The sequence below is a fragment of the Ammospiza nelsoni genome, chromosome 10 (genome assembly GCF_027579445.1).
Source record: "Ammospiza nelsoni isolate bAmmNel1 chromosome 10, bAmmNel1.pri, whole genome shotgun sequence".
In the NCBI taxonomy this organism is placed as follows: domain Eukaryota; kingdom Metazoa; phylum Chordata; class Aves; order Passeriformes; family Passerellidae; genus Ammospiza; species Ammospiza nelsoni.
The window spans coordinates 19,712,230-19,732,623 of NC_080642.1; the positions used below are offsets into that span (position 1 = coordinate 19,712,230).

At 45.6% G+C, this 20,394-nt stretch overlaps 1 protein-coding gene across 2 annotated transcripts in view; it reads left to right on the forward strand.

Moving 5' to 3' along the window:
• Positions 1-20,394, forward strand: part of VPS8 (VPS8 subunit of CORVET complex) — a 64,915-nt gene that overhangs the window by 29,578 nt on the left and 14,943 nt on the right. For both annotated transcript variants that reach the window (XM_059479024.1, XM_059479023.1), the window contains exons 27-40: positions 36-107; positions 2,536-2,655; positions 3,681-3,737; positions 4,057-4,139; positions 5,415-5,499; positions 6,489-6,587; positions 9,487-9,576; positions 10,010-10,056; positions 13,580-13,721; positions 14,319-14,408; positions 14,827-14,869; positions 15,664-15,767; positions 16,803-16,881; positions 18,162-18,244. In XM_059479024.1, coding sequence (XP_059335007.1) covers positions 36-107; positions 2,536-2,655; positions 3,681-3,737; positions 4,057-4,139; positions 5,415-5,499; positions 6,489-6,587; positions 9,487-9,576; positions 10,010-10,056; positions 13,580-13,721; positions 14,319-14,408; positions 14,827-14,869; positions 15,664-15,767; positions 16,803-16,881; positions 18,162-18,244 — 1,194 coding nt within the window. The remainder of the gene's footprint in view (positions 1-35; positions 108-2,535; positions 2,656-3,680; positions 3,738-4,056; positions 4,140-5,414; positions 5,500-6,488; positions 6,588-9,486; positions 9,577-10,009; positions 10,057-13,579; positions 13,722-14,318; positions 14,409-14,826; positions 14,870-15,663; positions 15,768-16,802; positions 16,882-18,161; positions 18,245-20,394) is intronic.

Here is a 20,394-nt window from a genome sequence, read left to right on the forward strand (position 1 = left end):
GTCTGCTCAAGGTGTCAGTGCTTTGCCTCTTGCAGACTTTTGAAGACTTCAAGAATGACAAGCAAGCTGTGGAGTATCAACAGAGAATTGTGGACATTCTTCTGAAAGTGAGTGTGCCTAAGAATGAGCTGTTTGTATCTGACTGATGGCATGCAGTGCTCTGCAGTTCAGCCTGCAATCTGGAGGAGGTGTTTCCAGTCCTGCCCTGGCTGACACAGGTGCTGGACAGGAGCATGGATGCACCTCAGCCAAAGCTGTAGGCTGGGTACTCAGAAGTGATGATTCGTGCAATTTAAATGTGCTGACAGAGAGGTCTCCTTTCCTGTGATTTCACCTGGATGGTGCTTTGTCAATTTTCTCATCTCTGCACTGTTAAGCTTATTTTGATCTGCTTCTCATTGAATCTCCTCCCTGATTGCTTCTGAGCATGAAAAAGGTCCCAGGTAAGCTGTGCTTGGCAGGGTGCCACTGCTTTTCTGCTGAATCCCTGCTCCCTGTGCCTGCCAATGCTATGTTTGGGATGCAGCATTTCCAGGATGACAGGCCTATCTTTAGTTTAGGAGAGAAGAGGAATGTCACTTATCAGCCTGGTTCTCTGGAAATCACTTGTCACCCCCAGCCCCTGTTCCCAACAAGGGATGTTCCCATTAAAAGCTCTCACTGCCAAGCACTGTTTGCTTTCCCCTCCAAGCTGTCACCATTAATCATGAGTGACTCCACTTGGAAGCTGTTTATGTATAAACATACCATAAGTAGCATTTCCCTGTCATCACTGATAGATGAGACAAGGGCACAGTGAGTGACTTGGGTGGCAGTGCTGCTGCAGTGGGCTGAGACAATGCCACTGGGAGGGGTTTTGTGAGCAGCTCTGAGGGTGTTTTAGCCCTGTGCTGGCTCAGCCCTTCGGCTTTGTGTCCTGAGCTGCTGTTAGCAGGAGGTGGCACACTGCAGCCATGTTCCACAGCTGCTGGGGATGTGTTCCTGTCATGGCAGGAGGGCAGCTTGAGAAGGGCTGCAGCATTGCATCTTCAGGCAAACAATGTGGTGTTAAGAAAACTGTCAGTCCTTTGGTCTGGAATCTGCTGTCCTTTTATCTAAAAGTTTAAAACTCTTGAAGCTTTCGATTTACATTTGTCATAAGCAATAAAGAAAACTCCTAGGAAGTAGCTCTGCTTTTGAAATAGTTTGGTGAACACAGACATTCTGCTAATGCAGATCAAAACTTTGGCAAATTAATCATCTATGTGGCTGGTCTGCAGCCTCTGGGAAGTTGCTCTATTCCAGGGATGCAGTATGTTTATCTTCACATAGCCTGGAAAGGACCCAGTTTGTCAAAAACAAAGCTAAAATTAATAAAACACTCCAGATATTTCAGTGGATAATATTTAATGGTGTTAGGTAGTGTTGTTCTGACTAGGCTCCTGTAAGAAATAGCCTTTTCTGACAGAAAATGAAAACTGAAAAAGAATGATTGCATTAGCTGGTGTCTCAAGCAGAGCTCTGCTTGATTCTCTAATGTGTCTGCCCTGCCTGCCTCTCTTGTGTCACAAAAGCATTAGCATCTCTTGGGGTCTGGAACTCTGGGTCACTTGAGGAAATCCGTTGACTCCCCCCAGCTCCGAGTGAGTGAGATGCTAAACTGTGAGCTGTTCCATGGGCTTTGCTGCAGCAGTTCTTAGGTCTTAGCTGACAGAAATGTCCAGGTGATGGATTTCCTCCCAGCTTAAACACACTGCTCTTAGAGGGGACTCTCCAAACAGGGGCATTTCACTTTCACTTTCACTTGGGATTTAGGATTTTTTGAAGCAGGAGACACCAAGTCAGGACACATCAGGCTCATGGTTTTTACACCAGACAGGTCAAAAGCACTTGTTGGATTTCTAATCCCTTCTGTAGTGACTCTTAGATATTCCTTTTTTCTGTAATTTCAGGTCAGCACAGTCACAAGTTTCTCTAAATATTGTTAGACTAATGCTAACATAATATGAGAAAAACCTTTTCCCAAACCTGCAGTTGTTTCTTAGCTATTAGAGTAGTTCTTTGCATGCCACAGTTAAGTGGTGAAATGGGGCTTGAAATGAGGTGTTTGGGGTTGTTTGCTCCTATAATAATTGTACTGTAACCATGTGACAGCATTTCTCTGCTCAGAAGCTGTTCCATGTCCCATGAGCAACACAGGTTACAGAGGCAGAGATAAATGTGGGTTTGGAGCCTCTTCACACCTGAAAAACAGAGACATGCAAGAATTCTTCCCTTGAGTAGAGGGAAGAGAGGTGGAGCCTCTTCAGCTTTGGGACAGAAGTGCTTTAGCAAGGACACATCCACTGCCTGTGTCTTCAGGTGACACAGCTGAATGCTGGGGAAGGGGACTTGGATTTGACCTTCAGGATGGACTGACACCAGGAGGTGTCTGGGGTAGGAGGACACACAATGGCTCACAGGGATTTCTTTTTGTCCCAGTTACTCTCTCAAAGGCAGCTGCAGAATCAACTCCTTGAGGGTTTATTTTTCCCTTTTGTCTCCAACATTTCTCAGGTCATGGTGGAGAATTCTGACTTCACCCCATCACAGGTTGGCTGTCTCTTTACCTTCCTTGCCCGGCAGCTCGCCAAGCCCAACAACACCTTGTTTGTCAACAGGACACTGTTTGACCAGGCAAGTATTCCTGATGTGTGTGTGACATTCCAGGCAGGATGCACCTCTGCAGAAAGCGTGCTCAGTGCTGTAGGCTGGAGCAGGTCTGGAGGAACTGGTGCCTTGTAACCAGGTGGCCTCTTGCTGGACTGTTGCTGTGGTTTCCCAGGAGCAGAGTAGGACAGACCATGGAAGCACAGTACACAGTGTTTCAGCTTGGCTGGAGCTGTGGGACAAACAGCATTGCATCCTAGGAAGTGTTCAAGGCCAGGCTGGATGATGCTCTGGGCAATCTGGTCTAGTGGAAGGTGTCCCTGCCCATGGCAGAGAGGTGGAGCTGGATGAGCTTTAAGGTCCCTTCCAACCCAAGCTGGCATAAGGGGTATCAACTAAAATTACATTAGTGAGCTTACAGAGCACATAAGTGTAGTTGATAATTTTTAGTTCAGCTGGCCACTACCTTCTCTGCTGTTTGAAAAAGGAATTTACCCCAATTTATGCCCAAAGCTTGCATGAGTTAACTTTGTATCCCAGCTTAAGTCACAGAAATTCCTGGGAGTGAGGAGGATGCTTCACTGACTGATGATAATAGGGATGTATGAGCACTAATAACAATGAATTAGAATATATTGTGTCCTTGGTCCTAATTAAGAAGAACTCTGTGGTAGCTAAACAGATTTGGATTAAACACTTTTATTCCACATATATGAAATGTTATGAATTACATAATTTCCTGTTTTCCTGATGAGATGGCACAGTCCAGGAGAGTGGGTCGGTGTAGTGATGCCAGCTGTTTGGTGTGTAGTCTGAAGCAGAAACTTGGGGTTCCCCAAGTTCCCTAAAGTTTGGTTCTAGATCCCGGTGCAGAGTCCTGTGTTTCCCTCTCAGCAGTCTCTCAGCAGCTCTCTGCCATTCCAGTATTCCCAGTTTGGTTCCAGGTGCATTCAGATGGCCCTGTTGTGTGGTGGTTTGCTGTGCTGGTGCTCAGGGTGCTGGGGAGTTTGTGCTCCCAGCCAGGCCTGGCTCACCCCCCCTCTCCCTGGCAGGTGCTGGAGTTCCTGTGCAGCCCGGATGACGACTCCCGGCATTCCGAGAGGCAGCAGGTGAGAGCCTTCCAGGGATGCTCCTTGGAGCACCAGGCAAGGCCAGGCTGTGGAGCAGAACTTGGCCTTGGGAGTGAGAATGGGCATGGGAATATTGGGCCGTGCTGGGCACAGCAGGAGGGAAGGGTCCCACGCCAGCACTGCCTGCAGGAACAAGAACAGAGGCTGGAAAGTTCTCATAACCCATGTCCTTCATAGTTAAAGGACAGTCAATTAACAAATCAGTAAAGTCAGCCCTGTGTTCTTACCATGTTTTATGGAGCAGGAGCAGTGGACTTGTAGTGGCACTGGGTGTTCAACTACTGTTCAATCCCTGCAGGTCCTTTTGGAGCTGCTCCAGGCAGGAGGGATCGTGCAGTTTGAGGAGAGCCGCCTTATCCAAATGGCAGAGAAGGCTGAGTTGTGAGTTACTGGACACAATATATAAAAACTGCCTTTAAATCTCTTCCACACATCTTTCCTGGCTCCAGTTTCCTTGTTTCTACTTTGTAACTGTTCTCGTGGTTATTTTTCCTGTGCATTCACATCATGCTTCATTTAAGATGTTCACATTTAGTCCCACACTTTCTTTCCTGGGTGTTCTCAGAGAAAGCATTGTTCAGAAAAGAAGGGTAGAGCTGTGGAAACCCTTCAGGAGAAACTCTGTGGGAATGATGAGTTTTAACATTCCCTATCCTAGAGGCCAGGCTGTGTTCAGAGGTACATTTGTCTATTGGAGTGCTCTACCCCTGGCAGATGGAGATGCCTGGTTGGGGTGAGACCCACAGGTGGATTTAAAAGCATGAAGGGGTCTGGAGCCATCCCCATGGTACTTGTAGGAGATACAAAAACAGTGTCTGGAAAGGCTGAAAATTTCCAGCATCTCTTTTAGATGCTTTATGATTCCAGAAGGAGTCTGTCAAGTCAGAGCAAAACCAGCCAGAGAGGGAATCTTCATCCAGGTCATGAGTTTGGGTGTTACATGAATGAATCCACCATGCTACAAAGGACCAGAGGGAGAGCAGTGGGGGGTGTGCCATGCCTGTTCTTCTGTGTGGCCTAAAAGGAGTAACTCAATCAAATTTTTCAGAGTCAATAAACAGATTTTTTCTCCTTGCTTCAGAGAATTTGACAGCCAGGCCCCCCAGCTCAGCCACTTCCATCAGAGCTGAAAGAGCTATAGAGTAATATTAATTGTCAGACTCTTGATTTGGTTTGACTCAGTTACATCTGATTTTATGTAAAGTCTCAAAATATTGAAGATGTTTATTAAAATGTGAAGGTAGGAAGCTGTGTCATAACACATTGTTGAGTCATGTTTAGTGAATTTCTTCAATCAAGTGTAGTGGATTGACCTAACTTAGAGCAGAGTGTTGTGGAAACAGAGATCATCTCTGACAGCAGAACCTGTGAGACCTGATTTCATTAAGAGTTGTTATCCTCTGTCCCTTACCTCTCCCCTTAGTAACTCCACTTTTCTCTCTGCTGTGTGATAATTTCTCAGAAGAGGGAGCTTGATGGACAACCCTGATGGGTTGAGGTTGGCCCGAGGCTGGTACAAATGGCACTCCAGCACTCTGGAGCCACCCAGCCTGTGTGCTGAAAACCCCAATGTGAGACACTTCCAAGTGCTGCCTGTCTGTGGTGCTGGCTCAGTTAAGTGCTTTTCCTGACCTGGGAAGTTTCCTCTCCTTTCAGCTATCAGATCTGTGAGTTCATGTACGAGCGGCAGCTTCGCTATGACAAAATCATCGGCTGTTACCTGCGGGATCCCCTGAGGAAGGTGAGCAACTCTGGTGCTCCTGCCTTTCTGCTTCCTGGCCATGCAGCCTGTGCTGCTGGCCACAGTGACTGGGCACAGCTGCCTTGCTCTTCTAGCATAATCACCTTAAAAATGCCCTCAACAGTTCAGGTTTCTTAGTTGTAGTCAGAGCTGTTTGTTTGTCTGTCTAGTGGAGAGGAGATGATTTTTTTTTTTTATGTTTCAGAGTTTTCCTTTATTTTTAAATCTAGTGCTGATACATCAAATCTGAGTGCAAGGTGGGATTTACTGCAGATGTGGCTAACTGCAGTGCTTTTTTGTTTCTGCCATTGGTCCCCACCTTTCTTCCCCTGGACACAGGCTCTCTGACCTTACAATCTCTCTGCCATTACCTTCAGCATGCACACCTGCCACAGTTTTTGAGGTGTTCCCTTCCCTACCACCAACAGAAGTTGGGATGAGAGTCTGGCAAATGTGACCTCTCCAGGTCCTTATAAACCCACAATACTGAACATTGTGTGGGTGAAGGAGTCAGAAGAGGAGGTTGTGATAGTGAAGTGGCCAAAAACCATGACACAGGAGAGCACCTGAGCTGGTAACAGTGCAGGAGAGCCTGGGGGAGAGGCCATTGTCAGGGAGGAGCTCAGGAATGTGCTGGGAAAACTGAGCTACCCCCTGGCAGAGTGTTCTCTCTCCCTGGGCTCCTAGCTCAAGTGATGTCCTGTCCTTTTTCCCTGTGGGTAAGAGGGAGACATTTCTGATAGGGGAAGAACAATTCTCTTTGACCTCAGTGTTTAACACATTAGCGTCAGGTTCCCCCTGGCTCTCTTTTCCTTCAGGAACTTTTTAGGGACATAGAGCCTCCCTGCAGATAACTCATCCTGACTACTTGGAGAGGACTAGCCCTGAGGTCATGCCAAGGCAGCTGGAAGCACCCTGGTTTCCAAAAGCCAGTGCTGTCAGTGGTGCTGCAGAGCACACTGCAGCATTTATGGGTTTGTGCCTTACAGGAAGAAGTTTTCAACTACATCCACAACATCCTGTCCATGCCTGGCTACAGTGCAGAGGAGAAGCAGCTGGTGTGGCAGAAAGCTTTGGACCATATAGAGGTAGGTAGGGTATATCCTGCACCCACAGTCCCTCAGCTCCTGCTGATGGCTCTTGGATGTGCTGGCTGCTTTTCCAAAGCACAAGTGTCCAGTGCTGAGTCACAGCTGTTGAGATAGCTCTGATGTCAGCTCAGAGCTCTCCCACATCAGTGTAAGTGCCTCTCAGAGTCAGGCTGCCTTCCTGGCCTTCCTGGTTTCAAGTGCTGCTCTTTGGGTAATGGTGCCTGCTCAGGGGGTCATGGGCAGTCAGGAGAGGGATCCATTAGCCAGTGTTCCATCTCCTGAGCATGCAGCAGCAGCAAGGGAGGGTATGGACATCACTGACCTCACAGGCTCTGGGATCCAGCTCCTCACACTGATGAGTGCATTCAGCCCTGGTGCCCTGGCACTGCTAACCTGGGGAATGATGGGATCATGACTTTTCTGTAAGACACAGGCTGCTGCTGGACTCCTCCAACTAATAATTTTTCCCATGTTTTCAGTCTCTGTCAGCTTCAGGGGATGAAGATGTCTGAAATGATTGTCCAGTCAGTAGATGTGGGGAATCTGTAATATTTCTAGTTCCTATAAGGTACTGTCAGTTCCCACCAGGGTGATCTGGAGATGAGCCAGGAAAATAATTCTGTCTGTAAAACAAGCCTTACAGACAGCACTCCTTAGCAGAAAATGACCGCAGAATCTGTATCCTGTGAGGCAGACAAAAAGCTAATGGGCACATCCAGAGTACTTTAGTTTCTACCAGCATCTGCAAGTAGTGCATGACTAATGAGAAAATGGACCAGGAGGGAGAGTGATTCAAAAGGTAATGCACAAAGAAACCCTGGGAATGCTGCTGCCTGGCATGTGGCTCCCTGAGCTCACAGCCCCTCTCCAGAGGCACTGGCAGAGCTGTGGGACTGGTGGGGATGGTTGTGCTGGCTCTGAGCAGGCCTGACTCATTGCACCCTCATCAGAGCAGCTGGGGCTCCAGGGTGGGTAGGCTGCAGCTGGTGTGCTGCTTCTTGTGTCTGCTTCCTTCCCCTGCTGCATCCCTGGTCCCCCAGAGGCTGCTGGGCAGGTGATGGGCTCTGTGGGTCACCTTTTTTTAGGTACTGTCACTGAGACCAGCTCTCTGATTCATTTTGGTATCTTCAGGACTGGTAAAGCAGGAGGTTTAGCAGCCTAATGGCTGCTGTGGGCTTTTGTCCTTTTCCATTGTGTTAATCCTGCTCTCAGACATTCAAAAGACTTGGAACAGTAAATAATACTTTACTTTACTGGAGTGAAGCTGTAATTTCAGCTCTTAGGACAGCTGTCATTTGCTGAGCTATGAATGCAGCAGATCAGCCTCTTCAGGCAAAACCAGCAATGTCTGGAGAGGATTTCCTGGTGATTCTATGGCAGAAAGTGGAGTTTGTCATCAGTGCCACTTTAAATTTTTCCCATCATCTCACAGCAATTGTTCATTGATGTTTATCTTTAAAAAATAAACTCTGTTCTCTTCAGGCACACAAGGGTTCTTTTCTGCCCTCATAACCACATGCCTTGTGGCAGTTCTGTCTCCTCAAGGGCTGTCTGAGCAGCACCATGTTTGCAGGTTGTTCACACCTGGGAGGGGATACAAACCCAAGCACCAAAGGTTTTGCTGGGGAGTGGACTCTGAAGGGTGCACTGATTCCAGACAGGGGGATAGGACCAGCTCCCTCCAGCCTGGCAGTCCTGCCTTCAGCAGTCCTGGACACTCCCAGGAGGGAGAAGACAGAGAAGTGGATTAAGGCAGTCCCACTGCATCCTTTCTGTGTCCCTCTGCACTGCTGTGCTTAGAGACCTCCTGGGTGCTTTGGACTGCCTGAGTTTGTGGGGTGAAAGTTGTGGGGATGCAGTGAGGGGCTGAGCTTGTGCAGTAAAGCTGTGGGGTCAGACACTGCAGAGCTGCTTCTGGAGCAGGCAGGTTTCCTCTGGAAACCTCACCAAAGGCATCAGCTGTGACAGCTCTTCCTAAAGAGCTCATGGATAGTCAGGCTCTTCCCTGCTTCCCTTTGCCCCAGTCTGTTGCTGCCATTGGCTGTATTCAGTGGCTGCAGTGTCTGTCTGGAGGCCAAGCTACTGCTAAGGGATTTTCCCCAGATGAACATTTCTGATAATTTTCTTTCTTTACTGCTGTAACAGTTGGTTTGGTTCAGGAAAGAAATGTTTTTTCGTTTTTAGGTTCAGCAAGGGCTTTTGGGACAGGTTACCAGGTGCACAGTGTTGTTTTGCAGCAGTTGCTTCTCATTTATTTGGAAGGGTTAGAAGCAAAAAGCTCACATTGCAGGTTGTGTAAACTTGTAAGATATGAAGCCTTTTAGCTCAAGCTTGACAGAAGGCAGACCCACAGGCATCTAGATGATTTTTGTTTCCTTGTATTACAATAAAGAAATTGCTTTTTCATGTCTGGACAGGTATCAATTATGGTGAACAGTTACAGGAAACTTGCTTTAAACCTCTGGTTTGGTTCAGTTCAAGCCAATTCAACACTGTTTCCATTGGACTGAGAAATTCCCAAGAGTTGATTGTTTCCCCTTTCCTGCTGCCTCACAGTTGGCACTGGGAATGTCTTGTTGGCAGGGGGTAAAGGCAGTTGTCAGAAAATTTGATGAATAACTTCCTCTCCTTAGGACTGAGGTGGGTTCTTGGTGTGAGGTGTTTTGTATTCTTCAAGGCCTTATGTATAGCAAAAACATCAACTTTCAAAAGTTCTTTTTTACCAACTACCCTTCTATTTTTTCTATACCTCTCTTTGTGCAGTGGTGTTTATTGCTTTACACTTGCATCTCAGCAAAGGTGCAGTTACAGTATGGATGGGCTCGGTGATGCTGCATAATTATATTGCCTGTGAAATCAAAATTAATTAATTTGGTTATGTTTCCCCCCCCTCAAGGAGCTGCTGGTGCTGAGCCCAGGTAAAGCAGCTGACCTGGCAGCCATTCACTTCAGTGAGCAGCTCGAGAGCATCATCTCCAACCTGCAGGTGAGGTGTCAAACTCCATTAGTGTGGGGCTTCTGTGCAGTAGGGATGTCATTTCTGAGGAATTGATTGCAAAGAGTCATGGTGAGATATTTCTGTGTCAGAAACAGAAGAAAAATAGGCCATAGCTACTCACTGATAGGAATTGCTACATCTCAATTATTTGGCCTGTTTGTAGAGTTCTGGCCATAAAAATGTATAAGCTCAGAGCTGCTGGTTGCAGCTTTTAGTTGGGTTTTAGTGTGGCTTGGAGTCCCAGAGCTGAGCTGTTATCAGCCAAACACATCCTCAGAATATTTGTGCAAGATATGCCTAGAGCAGCTCCTGCAGCAGGCAGCAGCTGGGAACTGTTTCCTTCAGTGGATATAGTTCAAGGATCACTGTTTCACAGCACATAATTGAAAATAACAATACTGTGTCTCCTCCTGTTGTACAGGACCAGTTCTTGCTCTTTCAGTTCCTGAGGAGTCTCCTTGATCCAAGGTATGTAGAAAATTGGACTGTTTATAAACTGCAGTGTGCAAACGTGGATTCAAATCAATTCTTTGAACCAGTGCATCAATAGCCAGTTTCAGAACTGCTGCCATATTTCACTGCAGGCTCCTCTTTTTAACTACTTACTTGCTCCTTCTGTGCCTGTTCTTTCAGTGCTTCAGCTCTGTGTTCTCTTTCTGTTAAATCAGTATCAAATGCCACAAGACATTTATATATGCACAGCTCCAGTTGTTTCAAACAATTGTTAATGCAACTGAGGGAGAGATCTTGGTTTGTCAATTAATCACAAATTAATTGTGATTAATGAAGAGGAGGAGTAGGAAAAGGCAATATTATCTAAATCCTAGTGCCAGTGTTTCAGTTTTTGTTGAAGTGGAATAAAAAGCATGCTTTGGAAGCCAGAACCTGGAATTAATCAATCACCTCTTGGATTTTAATGTAAATTAAGGAAAAATACCCAACCAACCCAAACCAATGCCAAAACCCCAGGCATACATTTTGTTGTTTCCTGAGTTTTAAAGACATGTTTGTGTGGAAGGTGTTCATTTCCACACCTCCTATTTTCTCTCGGGTCAAAACAAAATCAAAAATGATCTTGGTTGGATTTTATAGGAAAGAAATAAAATTATTTAGTTAATCATTGATTAATTGAAAAAAAAAAGTAGTTAAGCAGAAATGAAACCCAGCTGGATGTTAAGTAGAACTTTGTTTATGCTGTGATATCACTTACACCTAGTGAAGGTAGTAATTAACCTGGATTCTAATCTTATGCACAGAGTGCCTCCCATAATCTCTGAGTAATAAACATCTCTAATTTCACTCTGCCATAATTAGAGCTAAATAGACTCATTTCTCCTGTAGTTACCTTCTGATCACAGGCAACACGTGATGTGTTCAAACCAGCAATGGGATACAAGGTTGTGCAGCTGATCTCCCCACAGCTCTCTACCTTTCCCCCAAGGATGCTGTTCCACGTGCTGCACTGGGCCACATGGCTTCTTCTTAATAACACTCAGGTCCTGAGGTCTGTTCTCAGTGCTGGCAAGTTGTTTTCTCCTAAAACCTATTGAAAGGAGCTGAACTGTGCCCTGGGAGAGGCAGGGAGGGAGGTGAAATCTTGCTCTGCAGATCTCCCTGCAGAGGCACCTACACTTTGTAGTATATTTATACCTAAAATAGTGGTTAGGCTCTTCTGCAACATCTGTCTCTTTTCATGTAATCTAAATGTTTATATTCTTTTTTGAAGCAAAATTTTTGTCAAAGTAAAGATTCTTAGAGCAGTAAATGAGCTTTTTAAGGTCTCAGATACAAATGATTGCTTGATCATATGGGGACAAGACTCATCATGCTGGTCTAACTATCCGAGTTGGTGGAATTGCATTAGGGATTAATTTGGCCCATTTAATTTAGCTAGAGATTTATTTTTAAGGATGTGTAAGGGGGAAGGGAGGAAACAGGGTTAACAGGAATTGCCTGGGGAAATTAAAACCAAATGTCTGAATGTTTGTAGCATAAAGTAGCCCCAGGAAACAGAGAATGTAGTAGGGATTGCTCAGCTCATTAATCACAGTCTTTGCTACATTTCCATTTTAAACTCTAGATTTTTTTTCTCTAAAAAGCCCCAGCACAGTGAAGCATTGTCTGTTGGTATTTGTGGTTATGTATTATACCAACAATATTAACTTGTTTAGCAACACTGTTCTGGCTTTATAAATGTAGTAATAGACTAAACCATGAGGGTTTGTCCCAAGGGCTCTCCTCTGTGCCCAGCTCCCTGTGACACTTGCAGGGTTCCCTTGTGCCAGGTTTCATGAGAAACCAGTGCTTCTCTCTTGCTTTTTGGAAAGACAGTGGCAAGGGAGACATTGGATATGGTTATATTGGAGAGGAAATGATCCCATGTAGCTGAAGAGGACCTGCAAGTCTCAGGATTGACAATTAGTTAAGAAATTACCAAAATCCAGCTTTCTTTCCATTGTCTCTTCTCTGTTTTTTATGAAATAAATGACTGAGGGAAGAGTGAGCTTGCTCATGAAATCATGAATGCTTGGTGCCAGAGTTATTTCCAGACTTGAAGTTTGTTCTCATGCTATAGGTGCATGACTTGCCATTTTTCCTGCCTTGGCAGACAAGATCATTTTAGATAGTGAGTGCTTTATTTTAGTCTACCCATAGAAAGAGGAGAGCACTCACCCCCTTGCAGGCACTGGGGGAGTTTACAGGGTGTTTGTTGTGGGAGGAGTGGATGGTGAATGCAGAGTTCAGGGTTCTTGTTTGGTCCTTCAAGGTCCACCCTTTGCTGTCAGAACACAGCAGTTTGGGCACAGTTTTGGTGGAGTTGTGCTCATACTTTGCACACTATGATCAGTACATGGGTGAGGCTTTTGTTTCTGGGCATGTTGCATTTATAATCATTGTAATCACAGGAAGCTGCTCTCCTGGCTTCCTCAAGCCACAGCATTGTCCTGGCCTTTTTGGAATGGTAATATGCCTTTTGTAACTCCCAGGAAATAGAGGATATCAGATATCAGACCTTTTCCATCCCATGGCTGTAGGATTTGCACACTAACAGATCTTCTCCTGCTTAGGAATTTGTGTTCAGAAAGGTAATAAAACTCAATATATACGCCCTGATGCATTTCCTTTCCTAGCAGGAGCTTCAGCAGAAGCCCCTGTTTTGTAGGCAGGATAAACTTCCACTGTTTCTCTGTGCAATGCACCAGTCCTAGAACTGCCATGGGAAGTGTAATGTGCAGTGGCAGAGAGCTGCTGTTCATTTAAAGGTTGCAGGTGCTGTATCTGGCTCCAGGGAAGCCTCATCCTTTCCCTCCTCACTCTGAAGTCTCCTCCTTCACGTTGCTCTTTTTAAAACCAAGATCAGTAGGAAACTGTCAGGACAAAGGGACATGGGCACTGCTCACAGTTCTGTTCTCTCTTCTGTTTCTGCACATGAGGAGTTTGCTTAATAATGAGCCCAGGGATTGAAAATGGGGATGTTTCTCTAAAAGAAGTATGAGTTCCTTTCTCAGTGAGGTAGATCAAAGGGATGAAACATTAAAATGTGTAAAGGAAGTCAAAGAAGAATTTCAGGAACAATAAGCAAAAAGTAGCACATGCAGAGCAGGTCTGTAGGACAGAGACAATCAGGATCTGAACAGAGCACTCAGACCATAAAGTTTCATTGAGGAAATGAGGCTAATTCTTTGTGCCTCTTTGCCATGGAGTTGCTGGAGATGGGTCTGTGCTGGTCTCTTTCTTCACAGGGGTCTTTGAGAGTTTAATTTGTACTGAGGCATCAGGAGGATATGTTGTGGAACAAATGAAATGGCTGCTGAGAGGCCTCCAGCACCAGTAACTAGTAGAAGTAGCATCATTTTCCTCTTGAAACCAGATTTTTTAACTTCACCATTAAGGATAAAAGACAACGCTCAGTTGAATAAGAAACTCTTCTTCCCAGCCAGATTTCTGGGCTATGATTTGGTTCTAGTCTCTTGTGCCTGTTTTATTCCAGAGAAGGCATTAACCAAGACCTGCTACACCTCCCACCCTGTGTCACTGAGCAGTTCATCGAGCTGCTCTGTCAGTACAGCCCAGACCAGGTTTTGGAGACACTCAAAGTTCTGGAATGCTGCAGACTGGAGGAAACCATCCAGGTAGGAAAAAGATGAATGATGACAGGGGCCATGGGATGCATTCAAATCAGCTCCTACCCCTTTACACTGCTGTAAAGATACTTTACTTTAGGCATGGATTAGTTCCTGGATGCTCTTCCAATCTGTTTCTAGCACTCTCTGTCTCTCTGAGCTGCTAAACTGCTCTTCTGCAGCACAGGTGGATATATTTAATAGACTAACAATGAGCTGGGTCTCAGGGCTAATAAGAAAGGGCTGTTAGTGCTCTGGAGCTGCTGAGAAACTGCAGAGTGGAGGGTGTCTGTGTTGCTGCTAATTAATCATGTTGGGGGTATATGAAATCACAGGCCTGGGGTTTTTGCAAAGCAACGCTGCCAAAATCTGCCTTGTGCTGGGAGAGCAACTGTTCCTTCTCTGTATGGAAATTGTACCAGTCATTTTTGAGTGCTGGTGGTGGCAATAGTGCAAGCTGAGAAATAAAAGGAGATGGAGGAGAGCTGCTCAGCCTGGGTAAAGCACTCCCAGCCCTGGCCATCTGCTTGGCATTGTCTTGTGGATAAACAAACACTGGCAGCTTTCTTCAGACAGACATTTACCTTTTTTTTCCTTTCAACTCAGATAACTCAAAAACATCAGCTCCATGAGGCTTCCTCGTACTTACTAGAGAAGAAGGGAGATATCCATGGTGCCTTTTTGGTTATGCTTGAGGTACAGTACTCCCAAATCCTGAATGTGGCATTGTTGCCATGCTATCAGTATGGTGGCCTGTGCTCAGTTTGGATGTTGTCATTGTTCCTCAATTTGTTTCCCACTAGAATCCTTGGAAGGATTGGTCAAATACCAATAAATGGAGGTGTCTGCATACTCAGAACATCAATATATTTTTCTGACAAATCTTCAAACATGTAGAAGATACTAGATGCTGAAATTTGTTTTTCATAGCCAAAAATAATCTTTCAGCTCCTGCTTTTCTTTCCATACTTGAAAAGCTGTTTGCCATGTTAATTGTGCTGGGGAGGAAAATGGGGGCAAGCCTGTGTAACCACACCTTTGAGAAACATTTCTATCAGGATTCTTGGGATTAAACTCCCAAGTTGACTGTTCTGTGTCCTCTTTTTTGTTTCAGCGATTGCAGAGTAAGTTGCTGGTGCTTACTCAAGATGATGAAAGTAAGACTGAGTTAAATTCCATTTTCTATTAAAAACAGACAGATAAACACAAAATGTGAAGTACTTGTGTCTGACACCTGGTATAATGAGATTGTTTGTTTCAGGTTTCTAGGCATTTGTTTCAGGTTTCTAGGCATTATAGTGACACTGTTGACATGGTAGCTATTTGGATGACACTCCCTCACTGTGGTATTCTGATCTTGGTAGAGACCTTGATCACTGTGAGGGATGGTTTGTGTGTCTGTCTGTGGTGTCAGGTGCCCTGTCAGCTTTTCCCATTGGGACTGGTCCTTTCACTGGCTTACCAAACACATTTCCCATCTCAGAATCCATTCAAACTCATTACTCAGCTTCAGCTGGCATTATATGGGAACAGTGATGGGAGACAGTTGGGAGCTTTTTTGAAAGCAAACTTCTCAGATATATAAATAAGAATGTTCTGCCTACAGAAAATGAATGTATGCACAGATGTGCTGTTCACTAGCCCAAGGACTCATGGGCACCTAATTAAATGCAGTGCCCATAGTTGTTACTTAATTGTATCCTAAACCACAGTTAAGATCTTCCTTATTTGATTAAATGAAATGTTTTACCTGCCCAATTTATTGTACTAGTCAGAAAAGTGCCAAAAAATCAGAACTTGTCGTTATAATGTAGTTGCTGACAGTACTGAGCAGACTTGAGATGAGCAGCATGATTTTATTTTGCAGAAGGATTGATAGTTATCTAATGGGAGTTAACTTGTCTGACAGTTCTCATGATGGTAATTTGCTTTTCCTCCCCCTGACACTTAGGCTCAGCTGAACCCTCCTTGCTAGAAAATATTGAAGATACTTTAATGAAAACAATTGCTCTTTGCCAGAGGAATTCACACAGTTTAGACCAGCAACAGCGAGAGGTAAGGCAGTCAAAAATGTGTCACCAGAATCAGCCAAGGCCTCTGGGTCTCCTGAGGCTTTGCCTCACATGGCTCTTGCTCTGCACATCCACTGGTACTGGTGTGTCCAGGCAGTCACTGTTTGCCTCTCCTTGTGGTCTCCCTGTGGTGCTTCAGGGTTTGGAGCCTAAGAGTGAAATCCTCACTCGTTAGAGTGAAGCACAAAGTTCAGGTCAGAGGGAGGAGGGGATGGGGCCACGGCCTTTCCCCCTTTGCAGCTCCTGATGGAAGCTGGGCACAGATGTCAGTCAGACACTACAGAGGCACCCTGAGCTCTGAGCCAGCTTCCTGGTGGCACAAAGCTGCTGCTGCTGTCACTGTGGCTGCAGAGCTGTTCACAGCCCCTGAACTGAGTGCCAGCTCTGAGGGGGGAGGCAATGCAGCTGCCTGCAGCTCTTGCACAGGGAGCTAGCTTTGCCCATCCCCTCAGACTGAGGTTGTGTTTCCATTTTGCCCATGTCAGTCACACAAAGCCATCTTTAGTCGTAAGGTTCTGCATAATTTATGTAATTTCTGAACTCAGAGAATGCTGTTCCCATGCCTGAGGAGGTGGCATGGCTGGAAGTCAAGAACTCTAATTTCTTCACAAGCACTGCCCAGTGTGAGAGGTGACCTGCTCCATTTCTTCCCTGCAATGGTGTCATTCTACAACAGATAGGGAGAGAATTTAGATGTCTCTTCCCATTTGGGATCCATTTGCTGTGCTACCCACTCTGTGAGCTGTCTGTGTCCTGGAGAGTTTGTCTCTCACATGGGGAAGTAGTTGTGGATTAAATAAAGCAAACACAGATTGTTGTCACAATTCCAGTGAAGTGCTTTGCTCTGTGAGGGTACTTTGCCATGTTTCAGCTCTGTCCCACAGCAGTTATCAGAAATGCAGTTCTGTTCTCAGAATGTGGAACTGAGTTTTGGCCAATGGCCTCTGGCATTGCTCACAGCTTGTTTTTAGTACTGCCCTGTTCTTACTGGTTCTCTCCTCACATTCCATGATTCCAGGCCCTCTGGTTTCCCCTCCTTGAGGCCATGATGTCCCCACAGAAATCCTCTGGTTCATCACAGTGTCCACACTCTGAATGTGAGTACTTTGGCATTTGTGACCCCAAATAGTAAAAGCTGTGTGCTGTCTCTCCTCTGATGAATGAATAGAAATTGTTTTGTTACACAGTTCCTAAATATTCTGCTCCCTGACTGGCAGGAGCTGGGGTTGGGTGTTAGGTAGGCTGCAGCTGTCAAGTGGATAGGGATTTTCTCATTTACTTTATTTTGTCCTGTGTGGAAGAAGCCTACCACAGGCTGTGCTAATAATTTGGTTGCATTGAGGGTGGTTCCTGAAGGAGCCAAGGTGCCCAATGTGCACAAAGGCTCTGTAGGTTGTGGGGAGCTCTTGGGGAGCTCCTGAGGTAATAGAATACACTGTCATTGTGCATGCCCAGCCCTTTGTGCTCCTCTGCCTGCACCTGGCTGCCATCGATAAAATCAGTGGGACTTGAGTACACCAGCCAAATTCTCTACTCCACTTCTGAGTCAGCAGCACCCCTGAACAGCAGCCTCCCTTTGTGGGAGAGATAAGAGAAGCTAAAAAGGGGCTTAGATGCTTTGATCTTGGCAGTCCCCAGCAGGGAAGGACATGGAGCTGCTGGAGCGAGCCCAGAGGAGGCACCAAGGTGACCAGAGGGATGGAACAGCTCTGCTGGGAGGAAAGGCTGAGGGAGTTGGGTTAGATGGGATTTTGGGAAGAAATTGTTCCCTGTGAGGGTGGTGAGGACCTGGCACAGGGTGCCCAGAGCAGCTGTAGCTGCCCCATCCCTGGAAATGTCCAAGGCCAGGTTGGATGGGGCTTAGAGCAGCCTGAGGTAGTGGAAGGTGTCCCTGCCTGTGGCAGGGGATGGGACTGGATGAGCTTTAATGTCCTTTCCAACCCAAACTACTCTGGGATTCTCTGAATAATGTATTTTGCTCCATCCCAGACCCATGCTGAGGATCTAGCCACAAGTTTCATGCAAAGATCAGTGCTGGGACTTTTAGAGTCTGTGGGCCATAACACAGACAAGGATCCAAACTGGGATTTGGTAGCAATAGGAAAAGTGAATGGTGGTGTTACCAAGTAAGTGAAAATAGGGGTGTTTACTGCAGGGGGTGTGGAAGGGAATACAGAGGTATTGTGGGATCAAAAACAGCCTTTATGCTGTAAAAAAACTGTGTGCTTAGTGTAGTACATGCAGGAGAGAAAACATAAAAGCTATTTTCAAACCAAAACCATGACCTGAAATAAAACTCTCTCTATCTGTAAGACTGATCTCTCTTTACTCCTGGAATCCTAATGAACTGTTGTGGCTGTTATGTTTGACATTCCAGCTTTGAAGAGTTTGACAATGCAAGTGCTGAACAACATGGCTGCATTTATTGCTCTGCCCTCAATCCTGCAGAGGATTCTCCAGGTGAGTTCTGAAGGGAAGGAGCTTTCACCAAGCTGTGCCACTGGCTTATTGGGAAAAGGTATTCCCAGGTTGTTGGACATCAGATCAGCTGTTGTCTGTTCAGTGTTTCAGTAAAAGTTCTGTTGGTGAAACATAAGGTGCTGGAGAGACATGTGGGAACACACAGACCTGTGAGAAGGTAATTGAAGTAGTTCCTGCAAACCAAATAAAACAGTACCTATTTTATAAAATAGTACCTATTTTACAATAAAAAAGGTTGCAGTTACTTGGAACTGAAACTTGGCAGGTTCAAGGGCAAAGCCACAAGGAATTTCCTAAAACTTGGCACTAAATTTGTTGAAAACCTTTTAGTGAAGGCTCTGGGATGGACAGCTGTGAAGACACTACAGCAAAGTGTATAGGCTTTGCAGAAAGATCATGATTGGGCCCAAAATATTGTTGGTGGTGCAATATTATTTTAGAGATGCAGTTAGTGAGTAGCAAACTTGCAGAAGAGCTGGTTTTAACCAGGACCTTGGGTTGAGTGATCACAGGCAACTATAAATTGTTAATCTCAGATGAAAGCTGATGTTGGGATTTAATAACAAACCTTGAGAAATGCAGAAAAGGAATTAGAAGAATTGTCTGTGTTGTGGAGTGGAATGATTGAAGGGTTGGGACAGTGTTGAAACACTGTTCAGGGTTTTTGTTCCAGGTGAGAGAGGAAAAGGCCTTACAGCTTCACAGGGTGCACACACGCCTCCAGCAACCTCTTGGTTTGATCTTAATATTACTCACAGTCTTGGACTTTGAACAAACTCGTAAGATAGCAAAGCAAGTTGCAAGAGTGTGGATAAAAAGTGTATTCAAATGAAATGTGGTTTTATCAAAGGAAGTGTTAAGGAAACCTAATGGCTCTTCAATAACTTATTTAGTCTACTTTGAGCTGAGGTTTTGGTATAATTTCCTGTTGGGCTTTGTTTGATGTTTAATGTAGGCAGGAAAGGATGGAGAAGCTGTGAGTGAATGGGAGGCTGCCAGGGAAGGGAGGCTTTCCTGCTTGTGCTGAGGACTGCCAGGATGGGGTGGGAGTCAGAGCAGTGACCACACTGATAACACAGCTGGGAGGTGTGACAGTGTGGAGGAAGATCCTCTTTCCTTTGAGATAAAGGGAGAGCCTTGCTGATGGCAATCTTCACATATTTCGTTCTGTTTCTGTTCTGATGGACTCTTGTAGCAGCAATAGAAAATCCTTCTCCAGGGGCTGGTGCTCATGTCCTGGAGGCAGCAGGGGAGGGAGATGTTTTGTCTGTTGTAGAGGGGTTGGTGTGGTGGCTCTGCTGGGGAGGCTGAGGGGATGCTGCATCAGGTGAGGTGCTTTACTGAGGACAGGAATGGGTCAGGCATCACTGAGAGCAGCATGTGCAGCTCTGGTCTCTGGGTTTGGAGCAGGGGGAACTGCTCCTGCTCGTTCCACCTCCCTGGACAGCCTGACAAATTCAGTCTGACTAAAGAGAGCTTTGGAAAGGCAGAGTTTTTGAACAACTAGAGCAAAAAACGGTGACTTCTTAAAATGCAGAGAAAAGGACTGAATTCCAGGTAAAGAGCATTGGTATCAGAAGTTCATAAAATGGGGCAGTAGTTGGTACCTTGTAGCTGAAAAACAGGTGTAGGAAAAATAACATCATAAAGATCAAGAAAAGATCCTAGGGAAGAGGAGGTGGTGTTGGTATAAAGGATTTCTAAGTTGACTTTGCCTCTTAACACTTACTCTTCTGTAAATTTCACTCACACTCCTGCATTTGCAAGCCCCTGAGGTGTGTGGAGTGATGTGACCTGGATTGTTTATGGGCAGCAGAGAGAGTGTGAGCCCCTGCTGCATCCTGGGGATCCTCTGACAGATACCAGCAGCTCAGCTGTGTCCTTCAGAAATTGCTGGCTGGTTTCACCTCGGAAGATTTTCACCTCTGAAGCTCACTTAAACCTCTCCTAACTTCTTATCTTCCTCATCAGGAGATGGGCTCTTCTGAGAGCTTGCCTGTGCTGAGTCTCACCAGTCTGCTGCCTTCAGTGCTTGGCACCTCCTGTGGGGACAGTGTCCTTTGTTACAGGACAAACCCTTCATTGTGCTCTTGTCCTTAACCCCCACATTTCCACTCACTCTGCCTTAC